Source organism: Choloepus didactylus, chromosome 9 (assembly GCF_015220235.1).
Source record: "Choloepus didactylus isolate mChoDid1 chromosome 9, mChoDid1.pri, whole genome shotgun sequence".
Taxonomy (NCBI): Eukaryota; Metazoa; Chordata; class Mammalia; order Pilosa; family Megalonychidae; genus Choloepus; species Choloepus didactylus.
This window is the reverse complement of record NC_051315.1, coordinates 88,517,700-88,542,817: the sequence shown is the minus strand read 5'-3', so window position 1 is coordinate 88,542,817 and position 25,118 is coordinate 88,517,700. Positions and strand designations below refer to the sequence as shown.

Here is a 25,118-nt window from a genome sequence, read left to right as displayed (position 1 = left end):
ATTCAAATGGGTGAAAACACCAACAGATTGATAGTTGCTTGATGGTGGGTGGAGATTTGCTGTCACGTTTGAGTCATAGAAAACTAGCCAAGAAAAATCCAGCTCCATGGGATAGTACATGAATGAAAGATGGATAATGGTTGTAAATTAAAATTTTTCTTTTATGGTGACTTGGACTCAACATTGACCCATCTCTGACGTGTCAGGGTGAAGGAGTAAGTTGACTTTTCATTGAATGTTGAGTTAAACATTATAAAGAACTCTGCACATCATTAGAAAAAGATTAGTGACTCAGTAGAAAAATGGTAGAGGATATGTACAGACAGTTCACAGCTGAAGATGTCAGAACTTTTAATAAACACATGAGAAGAATCTTAACCTCACTTCTATGTAATGAAATGCAAATTAAAGCAACAATTAAAGACCATGTCAGGCACATCATATTGGCAAAGAATGATAAGACTGATAATATCAAATGTTGGCAAGGATGTTGGGAAAAGGAACTCATGTGGCTGGAGGGAGTGTAAATTGGTAAGACTACTTTTGAAAGCTATTTAGCAATGTCTCGTAAAGTAGAACATACATACACCCTAAGATCCAGCACTTCCACTTCCTGGTATCTGTGCTAGAGAAATCCTCGCACATATGCACAGAAAGACATGTACAAAGGTGTATGTTGTGGCACCGTTTGTAATAGTGAAGTGTGGAAAACAACCTAACACACACATACACACCCACATGTACACATGCACATTCACACCCTTGCACACTGATATACACAAATATTTCAAGTTATTTTCTGAACCATTTGCAAGTAAGTTGCAACATTCATGACACTTTACACTGTAGCTGTTTTTTTAAAAATTGAGTTCTGAAGCAGATACAGAAGTGTTAACATGCTTGATTTTGCTATTGGGCACATACAGTTCTGTTATATTGTATTCAGCACTTCTCTGTATTTACGAGATGTTAGAAATTGAAAGTAAACAAAAATTTCACAAAGGAACATGATCTTTGATTTTTCTCCATTTCTTTCCTTTCCTCTTTATGTCTTCCTTTCAATCCCCACTTTCCGACTGAGCATCTGCCCCATTTTGCATCTTATTTGAGTTAATTCTGTGCTATACCTTTGACTCTTTTCTTCACATGATTGAAATATCTTGAAGGAACCTATTTTATGTTCAGAGTTTCTTTAGTTATCTTCTTGCCTCTAGTGGTCTCTGTTCAATATCACATTAAGCTCCTTGGGTATAAGTTGTCAATTATTTCCCAACTCCTTTGATTTCAGTAGGTGTTTGGATTGACAGCTGCAACTTAATTTGTGTATTTTATGACAGGAAGGTGTTGCAGGGCTTGTTTTCATAATATTATTGCTCCATCTGTCTGTCTCAGTATGTAAGATATTTATATTTAGGGAGGGATGTTTGTTTTAGTGTATGACAGATACTTATAGTGCAGATTAGATCATGTATTTCTAGCTGAGAATTTCCGAAGCATGTAATAAACAATTCTTCATCTTCAAAATAGAGGTTGGGGTGCCTCCTTACTCTGCGTGTTCACACAGTGGTTTTAGCTGCCAGAATGGCCTCTCTGCCTATGTCAAACTCATTGTAAAGGCTTCAAGTTCCCCTGTTTTCTTTCATCTGCTTCTTCTTTGGTAAACAGACAGCTTAGAAACTTCCTCTGCCTGATCTCTCTCTGACATAGTGCAAATTTAGCTCAGACAGCAGCTGGCCATGTGTATCTGTCTATTCATAGAAAGGGAGGGTTTACCCTCCTTCTGGAAACATGGATCTTGTCATGGGTCCTAATCTGTTTGCAAAGGTCTATTGGAGCTACTAAGTGATGGAAAAGAAACACTAGTATATCCTCTTTGTGATACTTGGGCAGTTTTTAAAAATCACTGGTGAGCCAGTTCTGTTGTGTGTTGATGTTACTGTCTTGGTTTTGAATTACTTTTTCCCTCTTGTATTCATGGATATTGTAAAGACCTTCATGACCACACATCGGTTGCTGATCATGACCACGACAGAGTCCACTTGGGCAAAAGATGGAAGTGAATGCAAATGCCACAAAGCACTTAGCTGAGCCACTGTGCCTGAATACCACTCTGGTTTTGGTCTGGTCCTGGGTTCTAATTTTGATCCAGAAACTGCTCCTAAGTCAGCCTGTAAAACATAGGCTGGGCTCTGTGACTGACCTGGAAGTCTGGCCCAGGGCTTCCAGGGTTGCCAGATAAGTTGGAGTAGGTAGGCCTCTAGGGAGTCCTGGGAAAGATGTGTTTATTTCCTAATCCAGAAGAGGGCTTTTCTTGTCAGTTTAGACCTCCTGCCAGTGCAGCTCAGAATTGGATGGTTTTTGGGGGCAGAATTCAATAAGACATTGGTCTCATTGTGTGTGATGATTTTAAAAAATCATTTACTATCAAGAATATCACTAATTGCCATTGCCCTGCTAGTGCCCTTTTTTCTGATGCACTAAAATTGAAAGCTGATAATTGGATGGAACGTTTCTTTCGGGTTAGGGACTGGATGGTTTTCATTTTGTTTCCCTAATGCCTACCAGAATGCCTGATGTGTAATGGCCTCTCAGTAAATATTAAGGCTGGGTAATGGCTGTAAATCATCACTGTAAAGTCCCCCAAAGTCACTATGCTTATTTATTCTTTTCCTATCCTTCCTTTCGTATTCTTCCTTTTTTCATCGGTCTTGGACTAAAGTCTTAGATGATTGCTAGCATCATGAATTGGTGTGACTTCCCATAACTATTCCTTCATACCTTCCCCAAAATTTCATCCATTTTTATCAAAGTGTTTTGTGTTTTCCCTTGGGTTTTTAAGTCCTTTCATGTCTTAAATGATTTTAAACGTTATTCATGATCTCTATCTGATTCTTCCATTATCTCAAGTTCTTGCTGGTTATTATGCCTGCTGACTCCTGCTTAGGGTGAGTTGTTTTCACATTGGTCTCGTGGCTCACTTAGGCTTGTGAGCTCATCTTCAGTGAGGGTTTAATCTGTGGGTGTCCTCGGTTGCCTGCATCAAGAGTACGCCTCTCCGGAAAGGTTTTGTTTCTTCTTCTAGGTACCTTGGGGGTATCATCTGCCTAGAGCCAATTTTTATGGCTATGTTTTCGCTTAAAAGTTCCTGGGCCAAGGAGGTGGTGTGAATTCAAAACCCCAGACCACATGAGAGCTGACTCAATATGCAGATAGTCAGTGGAAACATTATCCTTCCCTCACCAAGAACCCAGGCTAACACCTGCCTGTGTGCTCACCATTTTACATCAAGGGCCTTTCTTCAAGACCACTTCTTTCTTTATGTGAGGGTCTCCATTCTAGGTCTCCCCTCATCTCCTGTCCCTGAGCAAGTGTTAAATCCAAGACCCCTGGTTTATTGACTTCTCCAGTGTAAGTATATACTTTGCAGTCAGTATAAGCTCATGTGTTCTTTGGTTTTCATTTTATTCGTTTCAGACTATTTACTTTAATTTCCTGTAAGCTCACTTAAAAGGATGTTTATTATATATTTGTTACTTTTCCCCCAGGATTTCTTGGATTTTAGAGTGGAAAAGTTTTTAGACTATCTAGGCAAATTCTAAGATGAAGCTCTTTCTGACATTTTTATAAAGAAAAAAGTTGTCAGATTGGGAGCCAGGGCGTCTAATTCATTGTCATCCATTTGTTTTGTTGGGCAGGTCATACAGCCTGCCCAGGGCTCAAATTCCTTATATTTTAAATGGTGATAACAAGACTTAAGAACACCATTGTGAAAGGCACTTCTCCCCAATAGGAATGTTATGAGATTCAAGTATAGAATAGATGAGAAGGCATTTTGAAAAATAAATTAAAAGCACTCCATAATTACCAGATAAGTTTTGTTTCTTCTTCTAGCACGCTGGGATTATCATTGGCCTAGAACCAATTTGTGTTAGTATTATTACTAGCATTCTCTTTTCCCAGAGACTTTCACCTCCTTCTTCTACCATGGCATCTCCTACTCCATGTATTCAGCTTGTTGCAAAGTAGAATGGCCTTATATTTAGGCAGAAGGATGACCTTCAGCCTCCTGGTTGATTTCACCTTATTGAGTATGGTGATTTCTGAGGTACAGTCCTTCACCCCTTAACCCATGATCCTTGCATAATGGCTCAAGCTCTTTGCTAGAGAGCAGGTGTTAGCAACCCTTGGTCTCGTCTCAATAGTGGAAATGCATTTTTATTTTGGCTAAGATCTTAATAGCACATATAGTTACTTATATGGTTCTGTGGCTTTGGAGAATGAAAAGAGTACAGATCCTCTCTGCAGTTACCTGTCTGTTATGTCATGAAAGGAGAAAATCACTTTACATAGCTGTCCTGGAAGCTACAACAAAACTGTAAATGCATATTAACAGGATCATTGGGATTCACAAGCAAGAATTTTTACAATATGATCTCATGTAAACACACCCTTTTTATATTACAGAAGCTTTGGTTTGAACAAGTTGTATCATAAAGGGGCACAGAAGTTAGCAAAGCCAGTCATATAATGACAGGCCAACAAGATTTGCAGGACAGGGAGGGATGTTGGAGATCTTTTGGCTTTTTATTTGAGGCCAAGTTCTCAAACAGAGCATTGACTTTGCTTCAGGTCAGATGAAGTCATAATTAATTTGGGTTGGGTTAGTCCTTATTTAAATCACTTCTGTAAGGCTTAGTTTGCTGAACCAAACTCTGGAACCAATTCAATTCACAGAAGAACATATAATTACATAAGTTTTATCACTAGACCCAAGAAACTTTTAAGTGTATCTAGTGGGGAATTGACAGTAACATGAGGCTGAAAATGGAAAGTACTTTAGGGATATCAATAGAAGACTTGAAAAAACATTTGTGTTATGTGCATTATTCATTATACAAATTAATGCACTTGATTCTCAAATAAACAACATGATTTCAAATATCAAATCTTTAGTTTCTAAGATAGGATGATATAGTCATCCTGGGGTTGACTATATTGTATATTCTAGTGAATTTCCCAATATATACCAAAATTTTATAGTTGCATGGCTGGCCTATTCCCACTGATCCATAGTAACTGCCTGTAAACCTACATAGACAAAGTAATCTCCCAACTAATTCAAAACCCCCTTTTTAGCCAGTTAATATTAGCCCAACCCTTTGTAAAAACTACTTACCAGACCTCTTAACAAATTCTTGTCATGTCCGTTGCCTGCCATCTGTTTTAGGTGCTAGAGAGTCATGAAATGACTAAAAGCAATAGTTTGGAAGAAACAGAGGAGATGCTGAGAGCCTGAACTGTCAGAAAACAGAATAATATCCTTGGGCTAATCAAGGGTTGTTAGGTCAATTGTATAATCAGTTGATGCTAGGAATCATGTTTAAAATCAACAGCAAATCCAAGAATCATGAAACTGCAATACATGCTAGTTTTATGAGAAAATCCCCAAGACTGTATACAGGCTTCAGTTACCATTGTTCTGGAGTAGTGGAAGTTTGTGGAAGAGGCTATGTGTGTAGACTAGCTCAATTCAGCCAGATTTTGCTAAGTGTCTTGTATGCTGTGACCATGGGGATGAAGGGGAGTAGGGCCTGGTTCTCATACCTGGTTCTCTACCCTAAGAGAGTTCTCAGTCTCTGAGGGGGTGGGGAGATCATACACTGTCTCTGCTGATGATAATAATGACTATGCATGAAACATTTGCTGTGCTCCAAGCCCTGTGCCTCAGGCTTTGCTTACCTTACTTACCTAGTCCTCTAAGGTAAATGTTATTAGTGCTAATTGATAGGTGAGGAAGTAATATTTTTTCTTTTGCCTGTTATCATGCTGCCTCTCAGCATCATGTGATAAACACCTTACCAAGGATGTATTGGAGTCTGGCAGGCCTGGATTCTGATCTTGGACCTGCGGGGTCTTGAGGAAGTTCTTAATTTATTTAATAGTTTTATGTACCTCAGCTCTTGGCTTAAATGTCAATTTCCTCGGACAGGCCTTACCTAACCACTCTAATAATCTAATTCACATCCCCCCATCACTTGATCCCATTTCCATTTTAGTTTTGTCATAGCCTTCATCAGCATCTAAAACGATTTTATGTGTTTGTTTACATGGCAATGGTTGGCTTCCCTGTTTGAATCTAAACTTCTTGAGGTCAGGGACCGGGCCTTTTGTGATCCCTCCTGTACCCCCAGAATCTGGTTCCTGGCATATAATGGGCATTCAATGAATATTACCTGAATGGACAGTGGTCTAGGCAAGAGGTAATTGGGCTAGAAAGGAGAAAATGACTGTACTTATGTTTACTGTCCTTATGAACAATTCTAGTATGTTTCTTTAGAAAGAAAATAACTCATTGAAAGCTTTGAACCATGTTGTTAAGGTAGGTAGGAAGGTTTGAATTTTTATTTTTATTTTTATTTTTTTACCATACTGAAGGTTTCAAAATACGTTGAAATTCATCATCCAGTACATGATGGTCTGTCCTTGACCTGAGCTGGTTTCAACAAAAAAGATTAGGGAGGAAAACACTATGCACAGACGCAGAAAAAGGAATCTTTATACATGTGACTTTGGGTATACTAAGAGAAAATCTATAATCAGAACTCACCTGAGTAGATGTTTGGCCTTCACTCTCTTCCACAAGCGTTAACCCCAGAATGAGTGGCGTGTCTTAATATGTCTACGAAAGCATCTCAAACTGCCACTGACCTGTGCATATCTTTGCATTGTTTGTTTCAGGATTCTGAGAAGCGAACTCCCCTTCATGTGGCTGCATTTCTGGGAGATGCTGAGATCATTGAACTCCTGATTCTGTCAGGTAAATAACCACTGTGCTCAAAAATCAGCTGCAGGTAAAGGATTAAACTTATCAGATTAACTGCTATAAAGAACCCAAATAAAATTTCTTTTTTATGCTCATGAAAGTTTATTTGATCAGTGATTTTATCTGTATAGGAAAGACAATGCAAGAAGTTGTTCTTATTGAAAAATGACTTATCCATCAAAACTTTTGCTTTGAAAGTCTGATTCCTGGTGGTCTAATCAGGCCCAGCATTGTAGACACATTCAGTACATTTTGATTTTTTAATTGTAAAAAGAATAAAGAAAAGAAAACCAATTCCTTAATGTCTGCCTGAACACACACACAATATCCATATGTGAGTGTACATATATTTAAATTGTGCTGCAAAACAATATTTGTTTTATTTATGGATATATCACTATAGGGTAAAAATATAAAAACATGCATGGAAACAAAGCACATCAATTTCTGGATAGTGATTACCTCTACAGAGGCAGAGTAAATGAGAAATGCCATCAGGGAAGGCTGTAAAAGGGACTGCAACTCTATATTTTATTTATTTTAAAAACGATTGAAGCAAATATAGCAAATGTTTTAAATCTGGTTGGTGTGTACCTTGATATTTATTATAATATTTTATTTTTCTATGATTTTAAATATTACATTTTAAAATGACAATGCATTCATTTTTATAAATCTGTATACTCAGTATATCTCACCAAACTGGTTTCCAAAACCATTATGTGCTTTCTCTATTGACTACTAGACAAATCTTTGAAATGAATCTGAGCACGATCTTGGGTCTCACTGTAGACTGTATGCAGACAGGCTATCTGTTTTCCTCCTCCTTTTTGCTTGGGGAGATTCACATCTGGAGGAAATGCCTCTTCCCACATAATATGCAAAAGGCCAAAAATAAGATTTTGCCTTTGTTTGCAGTAGGAAAGGGAAACTGTGGAATTCCAAAGTAAGTTATACCAAGGTAGGAGCCAATACAGGTATTCATGCAGAGACGGGGAGAACATTGTAGAAAAGAAATAAGAACTGGGCTGTGTGGTACTCAAAGAAGATTCACATTGCCCTTATTTTCATTGTTTTCACTTTCTTGAAGTGAGTTTTCCCACTGAGCGAGTGTTCTGTGTCCTAAGATATGTGTGTCCCATGCTCCTTCTGAGCAGTTGCATGAAGCTTAGGTTAGGTCCGTTGTGGCATTCCTTGTGCTCTTGAGAACAGGCCTTTCTTCTGACTGTCTAAATAGTGTTTCAAACAAATGTGTATTATTTGGTTCTGGCACAGACTTTGGCTAAGAGCCAAAACACATGACCTGTTGCCTAGCAGTTGAAATTTGGCCTGTGGAAAAATTATAGGTAGAATCAGAATCGGTGCACAGTGTAAAATAAAGAATTCTGTGGAATGACACCTCTTTGTCCCAGACAGCAATACGCTTTGCTCAAATGCTGTATTAAGAGAACTCTCAAAGTATCAGGGAAATGTTCATTTGGTGAATATGCAAACTCAAAACTTCGTCTCAGACCCCACCCCGACCCAACCCTGCCCTCTGAAAGGGAAGGTTTTAATTCTGCAGCATGAAGTTGATTCATTCATTTTCCTAAGGTGAGGGAGCTGGTGATTGTTTGAGAAACTTTGTTTCATATCATCATCACATGAACATGGAATCCACCAGCCTGTCGTTAACTGGCTGATTCTGTACAGCTGGGAGAGACTCAGTTATTTCATGTATTTTGATCTGTCCACCTGTTTGGCCTTGAAATCACTCAACTATTAATGTCTCTAGTATAATTCTGGGTCACACTTGCTATGAAATTTCTCCTCATGCTGCCCCCACCAATCCAAAATCCAGCCCCATCAAATTAGGAAGACTTAGGGCAGGGGAGAACAGTGGGAAAGTTCTTCAGAAATTTTACTCAACTGTGGAAGCTTAGACAAACTCTTGGGATTTGCATGGCTTTTATTTTCTCTGAAAGCCCCTTAATCCAATTCATACAGTATATTCCTAAAGAAATGTTGTAAGAGTGTGTTGATTTCATCTCTGTATTTGCATCTGGCAGCTGACCCTTTAGGGAATCCAACCAAACTGTTTTCCAATTTAATAATGAGTGAGATGCTAATGATTCCCATGTTGGACAAATAATTTGTCCTTGCCAGAACACCCCATTACATCTGTATTCTCTGTTGTATTAACTTACAGAGCATAGTGTAATCCAAGCCTACTACATTCCTACCGACATTATCTCCTGATAGCCAGGCAGATGGAACCCAGAATGCCTCTGAGCAGATGGGGAGGTTGAGGGTTTGGGAAGAAATTCAGGCCTTGCAAATTTCACCACCTTTTAACTGTCAGTCCAAATTTTGTCTTTATTCTCCCTCCACCACCCCTTCTCTCTCCATGACTCTAGCTTCTGTTTAGGAACCAGCCAAGTCACGATTAAGGCAGAGAGAAGGTCAAGTGCTGTTAAGTCATTTGCCCAGAGATGTATGAATGAGATCAATGTGAACCAATCAGGGGTAGGTGTGTAAGAGACTAGGATGAGATACGGTTGCAGAACACACAGAGAAATGACCACAGTAACAATATCCTATAAGAAGACTCTAGTGTTGAGTAAGGGTTATTAGCGTGTTTGTGTGATGTAACTACTAAGTAAAAAATAAAGTATTTTAGGACTCATGCCACCAAACGTGGTATTCCTGCAAAATTATTTCCTGTGATTTTTCAAAATGTGATTACCACTCTCAATGCAAATTCCCTCAGGAGCCAGTAGCACATCATTCTTTTAGTTTTTCTATGCATGACAATCAAGGATGAATCTGATTTTTTATCTACTGAAAGAGAGATAATTAAACGAGGCAGTGCTGATTTTGGTCCCCAAATGTGGTTCAATTATAAAGTAATGCTCCATTTTCTCATGAGTGTGTAAACTGGCTTTAAAGGCATCTCCAACTGGGACTTCAAAACTGTTTTGAGCAATTGTTACATACTTGGAATTATCATGTACTTTTCTAGAGTAATTACTTGGAAGAATAGTGCTCCTGTGCTATAATAAGATTTTGTGTGTTTGCTAAAAAAAAAAAAACCAGTAGCAAACTGGTCATATGATCATATGATCAAGTCATATTATCTTTCATGTGTTTTTATTTCTACAATTAAAAGTCAAAATTTGGGAAAACCTGTCTTTCAGACTCAATTGTCCTCTTTGTCCTATAAGATTTTCAGTCACTTGAACCACCATTCCCATTGCTTCTTTTCTTTTCCTTTCACTGCTTCCTGGATGACAAGGTTAAGAGAACAGAAATACTGCCTCTGGAAAATATGCTCAAAGTACTCTTTATTCCTGATTTCTAGGAAAATAAAATTAAGAGGTAATAGGATTAAGATGAAGAATGTATTTAATTTGTAATTAGAGTTTGTGCCTGATAGTTTCGGCTGGACTTTTATTTCTGAACAATCGGCGTAGGCTGGCGCTTATTTTATTTTATTTTAAAATGTCCTTGGGTAAAAAGCATTTGCCTTTAAATCATTACACATGCGGACCGTGTCCTTCATTGTGCCGTGCACAATGGCGCCCGACAGGCAGGTAAATAATGCGACGCTTCCTTTAGAAAAATCAGTTATAAATATTCAATTCAGAGCTCCCCCTGACATGTAAACAAGACTCTGGAACGCGTTCAGAGGAAAAGGATGAGGAAGGCAGCAGCCGGAGATGACACTGATGAAACTCTGCCTGGGTCTCCGTTCCTGTAACTCTGCTTTTGTAACAGTTATTTTTGTTGTTGGGGAAAGAGGCAGTTTTCGTGGCAGCTGCCTATTCTATCTTCTTGAGAAGTATAAGTGGAGAAATGGAGGATTTAAACCGTGACTGAAAAAAGCTATTTCCTAGATTTCTAATTATCTTTAAATTCCTCAAGTGATTCGAAGAAGCTCGGAAACGCCGATTGTGCTGCTCTGCGATCCCAGCATGCTTTGCGGCACAAGCGCCTCTGGGTCGGTTTATTTCTCTCCCTGGCAGAATCTTGATATTAAAAGCCACAGTTGCATCTACATAAAACTAAAAATTTCCAGAAAAAAAAAAAATATATACATATTAATAGGAAAAAAATCGGTTAGAAAAATGGGGGAAAACAAGCAAAGAATATGAACAATAATTCTCAAAAAATGAATTACATACAGCAAGTAACATATTAGAAGATGCCTAACCTTATTACTAAATAGGAAAATGCAGCGAGATGCCCTTTTCTTCCAGATGGATTTGCAAAATTTAAAATGACTGATAACATCAAGTATTCATGAGGATGTGGAGAAACTAAACAGTCTTATACATTGTGATTGTGTAAATTAGCACACTTTTGAGGGTTGACAGTACCTATTAAAACCAAAAGTGTGCATTCTATATGACGCTGAAAGTCCGTTTCTCATTACTCATTCTGGACAAATACTTGCACATTTGCACAAGGTATTGTTTTATGGATGTTCATGACATCATTCAAATAATGAAATGTTGGAAACAATTTAAGTTCCCATCAATAGAGGGAATGTAAAAAATGTGGTGTATTTATATGGTGGAATACACATAGCAATTAAAAGGAGTGGAGTCATTTTCTAAGTGTCAACAAGGGTAGATATAAAAAATATATTGTTCAGTGAAATAAGGAAATTTAGAATGCTAGCACAATATAATACAATTTATGTAAAAACATACAAAACAATGCTGTATGTTTTCTTTTTAAATTTGTTCTATAATATTTTAAATATACAAAAAGAATATTACAATGAACGTTCTGCTGATCACCTGGTTTAATTCTCCAGATTTTTAATGAATACACATATTTGCAAATGAAGACGTAAAAGCAATTGAAAGCTGATGTTCCAAACTCAGAGCAGTCCTTAACTTGAGGGAGTAAATGGGTTTGACTCTAAAAATAGGGGTGATAATCAAGGGGGCCTTAATTATATATGTAACAATCTTATTTTTTTTAGAAGAAGACTACATTCACGTATTATTTTTATGATTAAAAAATGAAGTAAAATAGGTTTGTTGCTGTTCACTGAGAAAGGCAAATTTTTATTACTTCTGTCTAAGCCAGTTCAGTTGAGGAGATATTGCTGGATCTCTTTCAACCAGGAAGCATCTTTAAAATAGCAACTATTTGTTAGTTTTTCTCTGTGCTTAGAACTGTGCCAGTGGCAGATGCCCTTTGGTCTTTTAGACCCTGACTCTGCTCTGATTATAGCACACAATTATATAATGCTTGTCGGGTCATGATCTCAGGGCTTCTTTGTCTAACCCTGAAGTTGTTTTCAGTATTTTACTTTTATGGCTGACCTTTCATAGAACATCCTTGAAGATTGGCTTTAACATTCACTCTTAGTTACTTCCTTTAGAAACATGTTATAGAGAATTTTGATGCACAAACAAAAGTATGTTGCACATATGTGAAAGAGAAAGGGAAGGGAAGAGAAGAGAAGGGAAGAGAGACACAGAGAGAGAGACAGAGAGAAAGAAAGGATTGGACTTGCAGTTGCAAAAGCAGATGGACACAAGTCTGGGCATGTAACTACATACATGGCCCCTGTGCCAGTTTGGATATATTATGTCCTCCACGAAAGATATGTTCTTTTACTCCAGTCTTGTGGGATATTTGGATTAGGTTGTTTCCATGGAGATGTGACTCACACAGTATGGGTGAAACCTTTTGATTAGATTATTTCCATGGAGGTGTGGCACCACCCATTCAAGATGGCTCTTAATTAGATTCACTGGAGTCCTTTAAGAGGCTTAGAAAGAGAGAGAAAAGTGGAACAGGAGCCAACAGAGATACTTGGAGATGCTGGGGAGATGCAGACAGAAGGATGTTTGGAGATGCTAAGCTAAGAGATGAAACCCAGAGTTTGCCCCAGAGAAGCAAAGAGAGGACCCCCAGATGCTTAGAGAGAAATGTCCTGGGAAAAAGAAGCAAGGATGCACAAGAGCTGAGAGGGGAGCTAAGAGAGACCCAGAGACATTTTGGAGAAAGCCATTTTGAAACACAACCTGGGAGCAAAGGAACAGCAGACGCCAGCCACATGTCTTCCCAGCTGACAGAGGTGTTCTGGATGCCATCGGCCATTTTTCAGTGAAGGTATCCTTCTGTTGATGCCTTGTAAATTTCTAACCAAATAAAACCCCTTTATAAAAACCAGTCTATTTCTGGTGTTTTGCATAATGGCAGCTTTAGCAAACTGGAGCAGCCCCCTGCTCTCTTTAGTATCCTGGTGGTCTGGCCAGTGAGGGTGCTCCTGGATGAGATGCTTAGATTCAAAATGTGATAATAAAATGATGTTTAGAGAGAGACTAAAAGGTTCCATAAGATTCTAAAGCTTGACTACCTATGGGTGGTGTGTGCTTTGCCTTGCCTCTTTTCTGTAGCAGAGGAGTCTATCTTTGGGGTTGGTTATTGTAACTTTGAAGAGAGAAGAGAGTAAGAAAAAAGTAACAGTAAGACCAGCAAGTAACATGTTGTTAATTTGAAATCTTCTTTTCAAAATTGGATTGTACAGCCTATGTATATAGAAATCCAATGGCAGCTCTTTGTTCTAATCTTACTCACTTGGATGAGCCTTAGGAAAATCCTAGGAGGGACATATGGGCTGCTTTATATGGAAGGGATAGGGATTGTGGTTTTCCTATCAAGGATCATTAACCCAGACAAAAAATAGTCTAAGGAAAAGCAATTTAGTATTCCCACCCCTATTTTTATTAAGAAACATAAAACCTCAAATGTACTAGTTTTCTTAAAGATATTTTATTAGAGAATATTTCAAGCATACAGGATAGTATGGAGAATAATATAATGAATACCCATGTGTTTTCCACAAAGCTTTAAGAAATCTTAATCATTTGCCATATTTGCATCATATCTTTCTTTTTTAACTGAAAATAAAACATCAAAGACACAGTTGCAGTGCCTTGGGTACCCTTACTTCATCCCTTTTCCCTCCTTCTTTCCCTAGAGGCAACCTGTAGAGAATTGGTATCTGTTCTCTTTTGTCATATTTTTTTAAATTCAGTTTTATTGAGATATATTCACATACATATCATCATGGTGTTCACGTTCACAGTCATATAGCTGTGCATTCATCACTATAATCAATTTTTGAACATTTTCCTTACACCAAAAAGAATAAAAATGAGAATAAAAAATAAAAGTAAAAAAGAACACTCAAATCATTCCACCCCCCCATCCCACCCTATTTTTCATTTAGTTTTTGTCCCCATTTTTCTACTCATCCATTCATACACTGGATAAAGGGAGTGTGAACCACAAGGTTTTCACAACCACACCGTCACACCATGTAAGCTACATAGTTACACAGTCATCTTCAAGAATCAAGGTTGTAGTTTGACAGTTCAGGTATTTCCTTCTAGCTATTCCAATACACTGAAACCTAAAAAGGGATATCTATATAGTGTGTAAGAATACCCTCCACAGTGACCTCTTGACTCCATTTGAAATCTCTCAACCAGTGAAACTTTATTTTGTTTCATTTCACTTCCCCCTTTTGGTCAAGAAGATTTTCTCAGTCCCATGATGCCAGGTCTAAGCTCATCCCTGGGAGTCATATCCTGTGTTGCCAGGGAGATTTCCATCTCTGGGAGTCTGGTCCCACATAGCTGGGGAGGACAGTGAGTTCACCTGCTGAGTTGGCTTAGCTAGAGAGAGAGAGGGCCACATCTGAGCAACAAAGAGGTTCTCTGGAAGAGACACTTATGCACAATTATAAGCAGGCTTAGCCTCTCCTTTGCAGTAACAAGCCTCAAAGGGGCAAGCCCAAAGATTGAGGGCCTGGCATACCAAATTGTCAGTCCTCAATGTTTGTGAGAATATCAGCAATAACCCAGGTGGGGACATCCAACATTTCTGCATTTTCCCCAGCTCCTCAGGGGGACCCTGCAAATATGTTTTTATTCTCTGTCCAAATTACTTTGGGATGTGTCGCTATTTCACACTAATCTGTACAAACCTACCAGATCTCACTTCCTATTCAAAGTTCCATGTAATTATGGTGTTTGAATAAACTGACTGTACAAGTTAAATTATTTAGTGTGCTGTAGAAGATATATATCCTGCACCAAATAAACATCTCTTCCATTGGTCTCACACAGAAGTTGAAGATTTAAAACACAGTCAAAATCATCCTTTACTCTTTGGTCTAATTTGCCTTAGTCTTAACCAGATCTGCTTCATTCATATCTCTAATTGAAGTCTGGACTCTTTTTCAGCTTTTTTAACAGTTGCTGTATGTGCTAATACAGACTTTCATAGCTGCCGAGCTCTAGCTCTGAGTTTCAGGTGTTACACAGAGATCCAAAGTTCCAGAGACCGACCATGTCATACACAAAGAGATCAGCATCCCACAACCGGAGCTAGCCATTACAACTCAGGAATAGATGTGACCACTGTAAGAGCTTGCAGTCTAGGGACCATTACAATAAGCCTTCCCCTGATAAGCTGTGCTCTAAGATTCAATCTTGCATCATATTTTAAACTATTATTTCATTATTATACATCCATAAACAACATACAGAATTATTTTAGCAAAATTTAAAACTTTTTATATGGGGCAAGATGGAAGCATAGAGAGGTGTGGAATTTCATTCGTCCTCTAGGGCAGGTGGTAAACCTCCAGGAACTGTCTGGAGTAACTGGGGGACTTCTGTGACCAGACACACATCGTACACCAGTCTGGAACAGGTGAAAGGGTTGAGATCACAGCGCAGAACTGTAGGTAAAGTCTAACAATCTGTGGAGGCTGGTGCCCCTCCCCCACTAGTATGGCAGGCTGTTTTGGAGTCACTTCCCCATGGTAAAAAGAAACAGTCTCTACTAGGAGCAAGGGAAGGTAGCTTAACCAAGCTCCAATTGTGGATTTAATTAACAAATTTGGACTGCTGAATACAAGCTCTGAGCATAGATAAACCCAGAGAAAACAAGATAGGAACCCAGAGATCTCTCCCAGCAGAGAGGAGGTGAGACTGACAGGAAAAAAACAAATAAACAGAAGTGTTTGGAGTTGGCTGAGTGCAGAATACTAGAAAAGGGCTGTTCCCAAAGAAAAGGTGCATATAGAGCTGGGTACCAACTCTGGCTCTTGACTGGCGAACTGGGAATCTGGGGACCAGACCAGAAGAGGTGTTTTTGGTTTGTTTGTTTTGCTTTTTAGCATAAAGAAAGCAGCAGGCTTTTTCAGGTGTCAGCATTGCTCTAGGCAAGGGTGGAGTTAAGGAGTATCTGAGAGACAAAGTAACTAGTCAGGTGAAGGAAATTATTCCCTGAAAGGTGTATTTTCCTCAAGGGTGGGAGGTGGCAGAGCCCAGCAGAAGTGATGGCTCTAATTCAGAGAACTCAGACCTCAGGGGCTGGAAAACAAACAGTTTAAGCCCACCTTCTGCCTCAGCCTCTGTGTAACCACTCCCATTGCAGGGGCAGGGCCTGCTAACAATTAAAGGCACAGTACCACTTTACCCAGGTGGGTAGCTGTGGACTGACAAGCGCCATCTGCTGGGCAGGATAGAAAAAGAACAAAATCAAGAGACTTCACAGAAAAGACTGACAACCCTCGGTCTCATTCCCAGGGAACCTTGATACTGATTGCACCCTCTTCCTGAGTCCTGGGCCTGTATTTTCTGGGAAAATCTGATTGAGATTGATCCGGTCTGAGGAAACTTTCCTAAAAAAAAAAAGTTCCATATAGGCATAGCGAGAACCAGAAAAACAGGAGCTGAAAATTTCCGATCAGTAAAACAGCAGCTGTACTAGATATCTAGAATAGGTTGAACTGAATGTCAAAGAACAGATAGAGAACAAAGCCATCCAACAAGAAAATCCTAAGTAAAAAAAGAGAAAACAACCTCTGGAATAAAGAAATGAAGGAAACCAGATGCCTAAACACCAGGAAAAAATCATGAGTCATACCAAGATATGGCTTAGTGAAGGGAAGAAACTAACACTCCAAATGAGATACAGGAGTTGAAACAACTAATTAAAGATGTTTAAACAAATCTTCTAAATCAAATCAACGACTTGAAGGAAAATGTGGCAAAAGAGATGAAGGATATAAAGAAGACACTCAGCGACCATACAGACGAACTCAAAAACTTGAATAAACAAATGGCAGAACTTATGGGCATGGAAAGCACAATAGAAGAGATGAAAAACAGTGTGAACATACAACAGCAGATTTGAAGAAGCAGAAGAAAGGATCAGAGGATTAGAGGACAAAACATCTGAAATCCTACACACAGAAGAACAGATAGGGAAAAGAATGGAAAAAAATATGAACAAGGTCTTAGGGAATTGAATGACACCATGAAACATGCAAATATATGTGTTACAGATGTCCCAGAAAGAAAAGGGGCAGAAAGAATAATGGAGGATATAATCACTGAAAATTTCCCAACTCTTTTAAAAGATGTAAAATTTCAGGTCCAAGAAGCGCAGTGTACCCCAAACAGAATAAATCCAAATAGACCTACTCCAAGACACTTAATAATTAGATTGTCAAATGTGAAAGAAAAGAGTACAGCTAAGACCATAAAACTTTTAGAAGAAAATGTAGGGATGCATCCTAAAGATCTTGTAATAGGAGGTGGATTCGTAGACCTTACACCCAAAGCATGAGTAATGAAAGAAGAAATAAATACATGGGGTCTCCTCAAAATTGAATACTCTTGTGCATCAAAGGACTTTGCCAGGAAAGTAAAAAGGCAGCCTATGCAATGGGAAACAATATTTGGAAACCACATATTAGAAAAGGGTTTAATATTCAGAATATATAAAGAGATCCTGCAAGTCAACAACAAAAAGACAGACAAGCCAATTAAAAAATTGCAAAAGACATGGACAAATACTTTTCTGAAGAGGAAATGCAAATGGTTCAAAAACATGAAAAGATGTTTACCTTCACTAGCTATTAGGGAAATGCAAATCAAAACCACAATGAGATATCATCTCACACCTACTAGAATGGCCATTATCAAAAAAGCAGAAAACTACAAGTGTTGGAGAGGATGTGGAGAAAAAGGTACACTTATTCACTGTTTTGGGAATGTAGAATGGTGCAACTGCTCTGGAAGGCGGTTTGGCAGTTCCTCAGGAAGCTAACTACAGAATTGCCATATGATCCAGTGTGCTGGTTTGTATATATTATGTCCCCCAAAAGCCATGTTCTTTAATGCAGTTTTGTGAGGGGAGACTTTAATCTTTTGATTGTTTCCATGGAGATGTGACTCAATCAACTGTGGGTAAGACCTTTGATTAAACTATTTTCAAGGACATATGGACCTCACCAAATCGGGGTGGGTCTTAATTAAGTCACTGGAGTCCTATAAGAGCCCACAAACAGAAAGAGTTCAGAGCAGCTGAGAGAGACTTTTGGAGCATCTTGCTGATACCTAGAGATGCTTGGAGATGTGGACAGAAGGACATTTGGAGATGTTAAGCTAAGAGATGCTAGCCAGAAGTTTGCTCTGGAAAAGCTAAGAGAGACAAGCCCAGAGACATTTTGGAGAAAGCCATTTTGAAACATAACCCGGGAGCAAAGGACAAGCAGACACCAGCTATGTGCCTTCCCAGCTGACAGAGGTGTTCTGGACACCATCAGCCATTCTTCAGTGAAGGTATCCTCTTGTTGGTGCTTTAGTTTGGACATTTTTATGGCCTTAGAACTTTAAATTTGAACCTGAATAAATCCTTTAAAAAAAAAAAAAACCAATCCATTGCTGATATTTTGCATAGTGGCAGCATTAACAAACCGGAACATCTAGCAATCCTATTACTGGTTATATATTCAGAGGAACTGAAGGCTAGGACGTGAACGGATGTTTGTATACCAATGTTTTTAGCAACATTATTCACGATTGCTAAGAGATGGAATCAGCCCAAATGTCTATCAACAGACGAGTGGATAAACAAACTGTGGTATATACATACAATGGTATATTACACAGCTGTAAGACAAAATAAAGTCATGATGCATGCAACAATGTGGATCAACCTTGAGGACATTATGTTGAGTGAAATTAGCCAGAAACAAAAGGACAAATGCTGTATGGTCTCACTAAAATGAACTAACTATAACTGAGAGTTAAAGATAAGAACACAGGTTATTAGGAGATAGAAAGAGCACAGGGATTGGGCATTTGATGCCAAAGGAATACAGGATGTTCAACAGGATTGATTGTAAAGATCCAGAAATGGATAGCACAATGTTATCTGATGGTAGCATAATATTGTAAGTAAAATGAACAAAGCTGAGTGTGAGTACAGATAAAAGAAGAAATCTAGGGCCATGTATGACACCAGAAGGAAAGAGAAAGGTAAAAACTAGGACTGTATAACTTAGCAAAACCTAGAGGGGACAATGATGGTGATTAAATGTACAAATATAAGAATGTTCTTACATGAGGGAGAACAAATGAATGTCAACATTGCAAGGTGTTGAAATGGGATGGTATATGGGAAAAATAAAATCAGTGCAAACTAGGTTATACTAAACAGTAACATTGTTAATATTCTTCCATTAATTCTAACAAAGGCAATGTACCAAAGCTAAATGCCAGTAGAAGGTGATATAATGGAGGGGTATGGGATTTTTTTTGTTTTTGCATCTCCTTTCTTATTTTTTATTCTATGTATTCTTTATTCCTTTCTTCTTTGTTTGCAGAAGAAATGGAAATATTCTCATATAGATTGTGGTGGTGAAAGAATAACTATGTGATTATACTAGGAGCTATTGATTATTCACTTAGGATGGATTGTATGGCGTGTGAATAAAACTGTTTAAAAAATAACAGAAAGATACAAGACCTGGAGAAAATGTGGAGAGAGAGATACATGTATTCACTGTTAGGAGGGAAGTAGAAGGGGGCAGCCCCTCTGAAGGGCAGTGTGGTGGTTCCACAGGAAGCTACATATAGGGTGGCCATATGATCCTGCAACCCCATTATTTGGTACATATTTGGAAGAACTGAAAGCAGGGACAGAAATAGGCATTTCACACTGGTGTTTATTTTGGCAGTATTCACAATTTGCAATGGATGGAGGTGGCCTATGGGTACATCGACCTGTAAACAGAAGGGCAAACTGTGGTGTATTCATACAATGGAATATTGAGCAGCTGCAAGAAAGAATGAAGTTGTTTGGTATGCAACTAGGTGAATGAAGCTTGCAGGCATTTAGTTGAGTGAAATAAGCCAGAAATGAAAGGACAAATATTGTAAGTCCTTACTAAAATAAACTAACTATAATGAGCAAATGCTGAGAATTGAATTCAAGAGTATAGGTTATTAGGGGATAGAATATGGGCAGAGATTGGACAATCGACGATGCAGGAGAACCAAATTTTCATAAGGCTTATTGTGAAGGATCCTAGATTGTAAGTTCTTACAGCAGTCACAACTATTCCAGGGTTTTAACTGTTATTTAGAGAGATTTATTTGGTACAAATATATTCTCTGTAGCACACTATCTAATTTTACCTGTATGGTCAGTTTATTTAAACGACATAATTATATGGAACCTAGAATAGGGATTAAGATCTTGTTATTCTGTAAAGGTTAATGTAATGTCCCAGTACATCCAAGAGTATTTTGGGCAGAAAATAGAAAAGTATTTGCAAAGTCCCCTTGAGGGATTGGGGAAAAATGTGGAATATTAAATTTCCCCACCTGGGGAACTGCTGATATTCTCACAAGCATTAGGTACTCCCTATTTAATAAGTGAAGCCCTCAATCTTGGGGCTTACCCTTATGAAATTTATTCCTGCAAATGAGCTAAGCCGACTTATAATTGTGCCTAAGAGTCACCTCAGAGAACCTCTTTTGTTGCTCAGATGGGGTCTCTCTCTCTCAGTCAACCTCCCCCTGTATGGAACATGACATCCAGGGGTGTAAGTATCCTGGCAATGTGGGACATTACTCCCAGGGATGAGCCTGGCACTGGCTTTGTGGGATTGAGAATGCCTTCTTGACCAAAAGGCAGGGAATAGAAATGAAACAAAATAAAGTTTCAGTGGCTAAGAGATTTCGAATAGAGCTGAGAGGTCATTCTGGAGGTTATTCTTATGCATTATATAGATATTCTTTTTTAGTTTCTAGTGTATTAGTATAACTAGAAGGAAATTCCTGAATCTGTTGAACTGTAATCCAGTAGCCTTGATTCTTGATGAAGATTGTATAACTATATAGCTTTTATCATGTGACAGTGTGATTATGCAAACTTTGTGAGTGACACTCCCTTTATCCAGTGTATGGTTAGATGAGTAATAAAATAAAGACAAAAATATATAAATAATAGGCAGGCTTAGGGGGATGGGATGTTTTGGGTGTTCTTTTATTTTTATTTTTTTCTTTATTTGAAGTAATGAAAATGTTCTAAAACTGATTGTGGCAGTGAATGCACAACCATATAATGATATTGTGTGTCATTGATTGTATACTTGGGATGGCATGTGAATGTATCTCAATAAAATTGCATTAAAAAAAACTTTGTATAACTGAATTATGCCATAGGCATTAATCTGAAACTTGATTTATTCACTCAATGTTGCGTTTTTTATGTGCATCTGTTTACAACTTCAGTTAACTCATTTCCATGACAAAGCAACATTCCGTTATACAAACATACAGAATGTATTTATCAATTTTCCTTTTGGTGGACACTTAGGATTCTAATTTCTTGCTGTTGCAGACATGTTGCTCTGAGTATTCTTGTTCGAGTGGGAGCGTTTCTCATAGGGTTTGTGCTTAGGGGTGGTTATTGAGTGGTAGGGCATGCAGGTCTTCGATTTTACTAGGTAATGCTAAATTCCCAAGTAAAATTTGGTAGGGGCTCTACCAGCTCACACTCTCACTAGCTAGATGCAAGTCGTCTAGTACTTACATTCTGTACTCACTCTTGACATTGTCAGACTTGATAATTTTCACTATTTTGATGGGTGTAAAACCATGTGTCAATGTTGCTTTCATTGTCTTTTCCTGATGAAGTTTGAGAAGCATTTTTTCATATGTATCTTGCCATTCAGGTTTCTTCTTGCATCAGCTTTTCAAGTTTATACACAGGCAACACAAAACTTACTCTGTCAAAGACCATGAATAATAACATGTGAATTTCTGTTCCATATTATAACCAGTGTTGCGAAAGAGGCGGAGAAAGTTGGGATAGAAGGAATAAAATCATGGGGGAAACACTCATATATACATAGGGGGAAATGGAAATAGAGACAGACAGACAGACAGACTCTAAGGAACAAAGAGAAAGATAGGGAAAGTGGAAGGGAAACTCAGACGATGTTTAGCTTAATGCTAGATGAATGTTGGCTAGTAGGGCTTTGAAGCCAAACTGTCAGGGTTCATATCTACCATTTCCTAGCTGGGTACCTGGGCATGTTACTTAGTATCTCCTGGCCTTGGTTTGCTCATCTATAAAACTGCATAGCAACAATCCTTATTAACTTAGAATATGCATACATTAAAATAGAGAATAAGAACTCAAATCATGTTAGCAATTTTTAGCATGATTCTTAACAATTTCACAGCCCTAATAATGGAATCATAGCACTTTGGAAACTACTTAAGGAAATGAGTCATCATACCTGGTATCACTTAGCATTCAGATCTGCACTGTCAAGTATGGTAGCAATGAGCCATGTGTGGCTATTGAGCACTTGAAAAGTGACTAGTTTGAATGGAGATGTGCTGTAAGTGTAAAATACACAGCAGATTTTGGAGCTTTAGTGTGAAAAAAAGAATGTAAAAATCTCATTAATAATTTTACAAACTTGGTTATATGATAATTTTTGGAAATATTAAGTTAAATAAAATATATTTTTAAAATTAGCTTCACCTGTTGTTTATACCATTTTTAAAATGCCTACTAGAAAATTTAGAATTACGTACATGAGTCATAAATTTCTATTGGTCAGCACTGATTTAGAGGCTCTGAGTCTGAACTGAGAGCCACAGCAAGTTCCACATCTGAAATAGTGGAGCCTTTCTTCCTACAAACATGTTGAAGGAAGGAGGGACTAAGGCGAAGAAAAGAACACCATCATGTGGACAGCCAGGTGAAAAATCAAACTCAAGACTGAAGGTGACCCAAGGCCAGACATTTTCCATCTCACATGCCTGATTGGACTTCCTAACGTGGAAGTCCCTTAAAAATGAGATGGGGCACCCTCACAGGATGCTTTGATGCAGACATCCCTGTTGGAAGGGAAGGAGACTAGAATCCAGCCCTCCCAGACTGCATGCAGTTTGGTGATGTTTGTGAAATGAATGCCAAAGAAACAGCCTAAAAATAGATAACAAAAGTGCATGTGACCTGCTACAGAGAATAAAGGTTTGATACGTGAATATAAGCACAGTGGTAAAATATACATATTTATCATCCAAGTAAAGGCCTGTGAGCATGACAAAAAGGTGGGTTCTTTTAAAGGGGTTGAATAGCTTCCGGAATGATGGAAGAGGAAATACTAGAACCTGGAGGGAGAAATGCTGTTTGTTCCAAAACCAGAAAGTATCATATGGTGCACTGTTGGAACTAATACTTAGGAGAGGAAATCTACAAGTTGTTTTTGGTAGTGAAACTTTTATCTGAAAATTCACAAATTGTTCTGTTCTTAATTACATCTGAGTTCTCCTCTCCAGCATTGAGTCTCTCTGTCTTTCTCTCTGTGTCTCTTAAAAACACTTGTTTGTGCAATATCTAGGTGATGGTTCTTTGTGTGTTTGACTTCCCCTCCTTTGCAGAACAAGGACTGTGCCTCTCACTTTGAAAATTAGAGTCATAGATTTAGAGGTGCATGATACATTAGAGGTTATTGGAAAATATCAAGAACTGCTGATAATGTTCCTAGTGCTTTGAAATTTATTGTGCAGAACACCTTTGACTCCAAATCACCCAGTGAAGTGGGCAGAGAAGTATTATTGTTGTTAGCCTCACTTTACAGATGAGAGGCTCTTAGTTTCTGCACCATATTGATGCTGAAGCCAGAACTCAAATCTTGGCCTTCTGACCCTGAAGCCCACTGTCCTTCCAGGAAACCTCATTCATCTTACTCTGGAGCATTTAGCCCAGGGCTTCCTGCTACCTCTGAGAAAAATGCGTACTTAACTGACTTTAGTTTGGTCCCTATTGAAGTAAGGGGCTTGGGTCCTCTCGAGTGAACCACCTGGATGGAGTTAATGGAATTGGGATTCAGATAGTTTTAAGCTGGATAAACTAAGCCACAATTCATCTGTGGCTCTCAACCTTGGCAGCCTATTACAATAACTTGAGGTCCTGGGGAGCTTTGAGAAAATGCTTGTGCCTGGTTCCATCCCAAACCAATGAAGTGCGAGTGGGGAAGGAGGGCAGGCATTCTCTCTCCCTCTCTCTGTTCTAGCAGTTATGATGTTCTTTTCTCTATAATTAATGTCGTTGATGGTATTTGTTGTTCTTCAGTTAAAGAAAAAAAAAATCAATTCTATGATTTATATCCTTTTAGCCAGTGCCTTAAACCAAACTTATAGCTCACTTTTATTCATTAAAGTTTCCTACTGTCTCTTTAAAAGTTTTTAGCTGTCAGCCGACCTGGCCGGCATGGACATTAGTCAGCCTCTGCTTCCACTTGACTCATTTTCTTGGTCACTGTCCCTAAGGCAACTCCTCTGTACTTCCTATCCTCTGCCTTACTTGCTAGTTTCTTTGATTCATCCTTCTACTCTTCTTCCTCATGAGCTTCCTTCCTCATTGTCCTAAGGATGAAATAGGCTCCTCTTCTTGCGTCTGCATAGATATCATACATTTTTTCCTCCTCCTCCCCTTCTGTAGCCCTTTTATAAGACTTTCCATCTCTGACCAGAAGAATGTCCCAAACCCTGAATCCCCTAAAAAGGAAGCTCATATTGGGTATTGCAGCAGTTCAGATGTAGACTTGGTGGGCTTGTGCTCACAGAGAATTGTGAAGGTGTCATCAAAGAAGAGCATACTCTGCTTTCCCAGAATCCATTCAGCCACGGAACTTCTGTTCCCTGATGGTGACGTGGCTTGCAGAGGGATGAGTGTGGGGTGCATCTCTAAGCGTGAGCTGGTTGTGATGTGTGCTTATCCTGTCTGCCTACCACACGGGCTGAGGGAACAGTGAGCAATCTACATTGGCTTAGTGGTGTGTCTGTCTGAAAGCTTTGTGGAAGCTGGCTTCTTCCTACTGAATATCTGGCTAGACTCAAGGAAATAATTGGGATTCTTGGATGAAGCAAATTCTGTGGATCCTTTTGGTCCA

The 25,118-nt window shown here is 38.6% G+C and overlaps 1 protein-coding gene across 4 annotated transcripts in view; it reads left to right on the top strand.

Moving 5' to 3' along the window:
• The window catches only part of ANKRD44 (ankyrin repeat domain 44), a 351,473-nt gene that overhangs the window by 184,916 nt on the left and 141,439 nt on the right, over positions 1 to 25,118 (top strand). For all 4 annotated transcript variants that reach the window (XM_037848889.1, XM_037848890.1, XM_037848888.1 and 1 more), the window contains exon 3: positions 6,739 to 6,817. In XM_037848889.1, the coding sequence (XP_037704817.1) occupies positions 6,739 to 6,817 (79 nt within the window). The remainder of the gene's footprint in view (positions 1 to 6,738; positions 6,818 to 25,118) is intronic.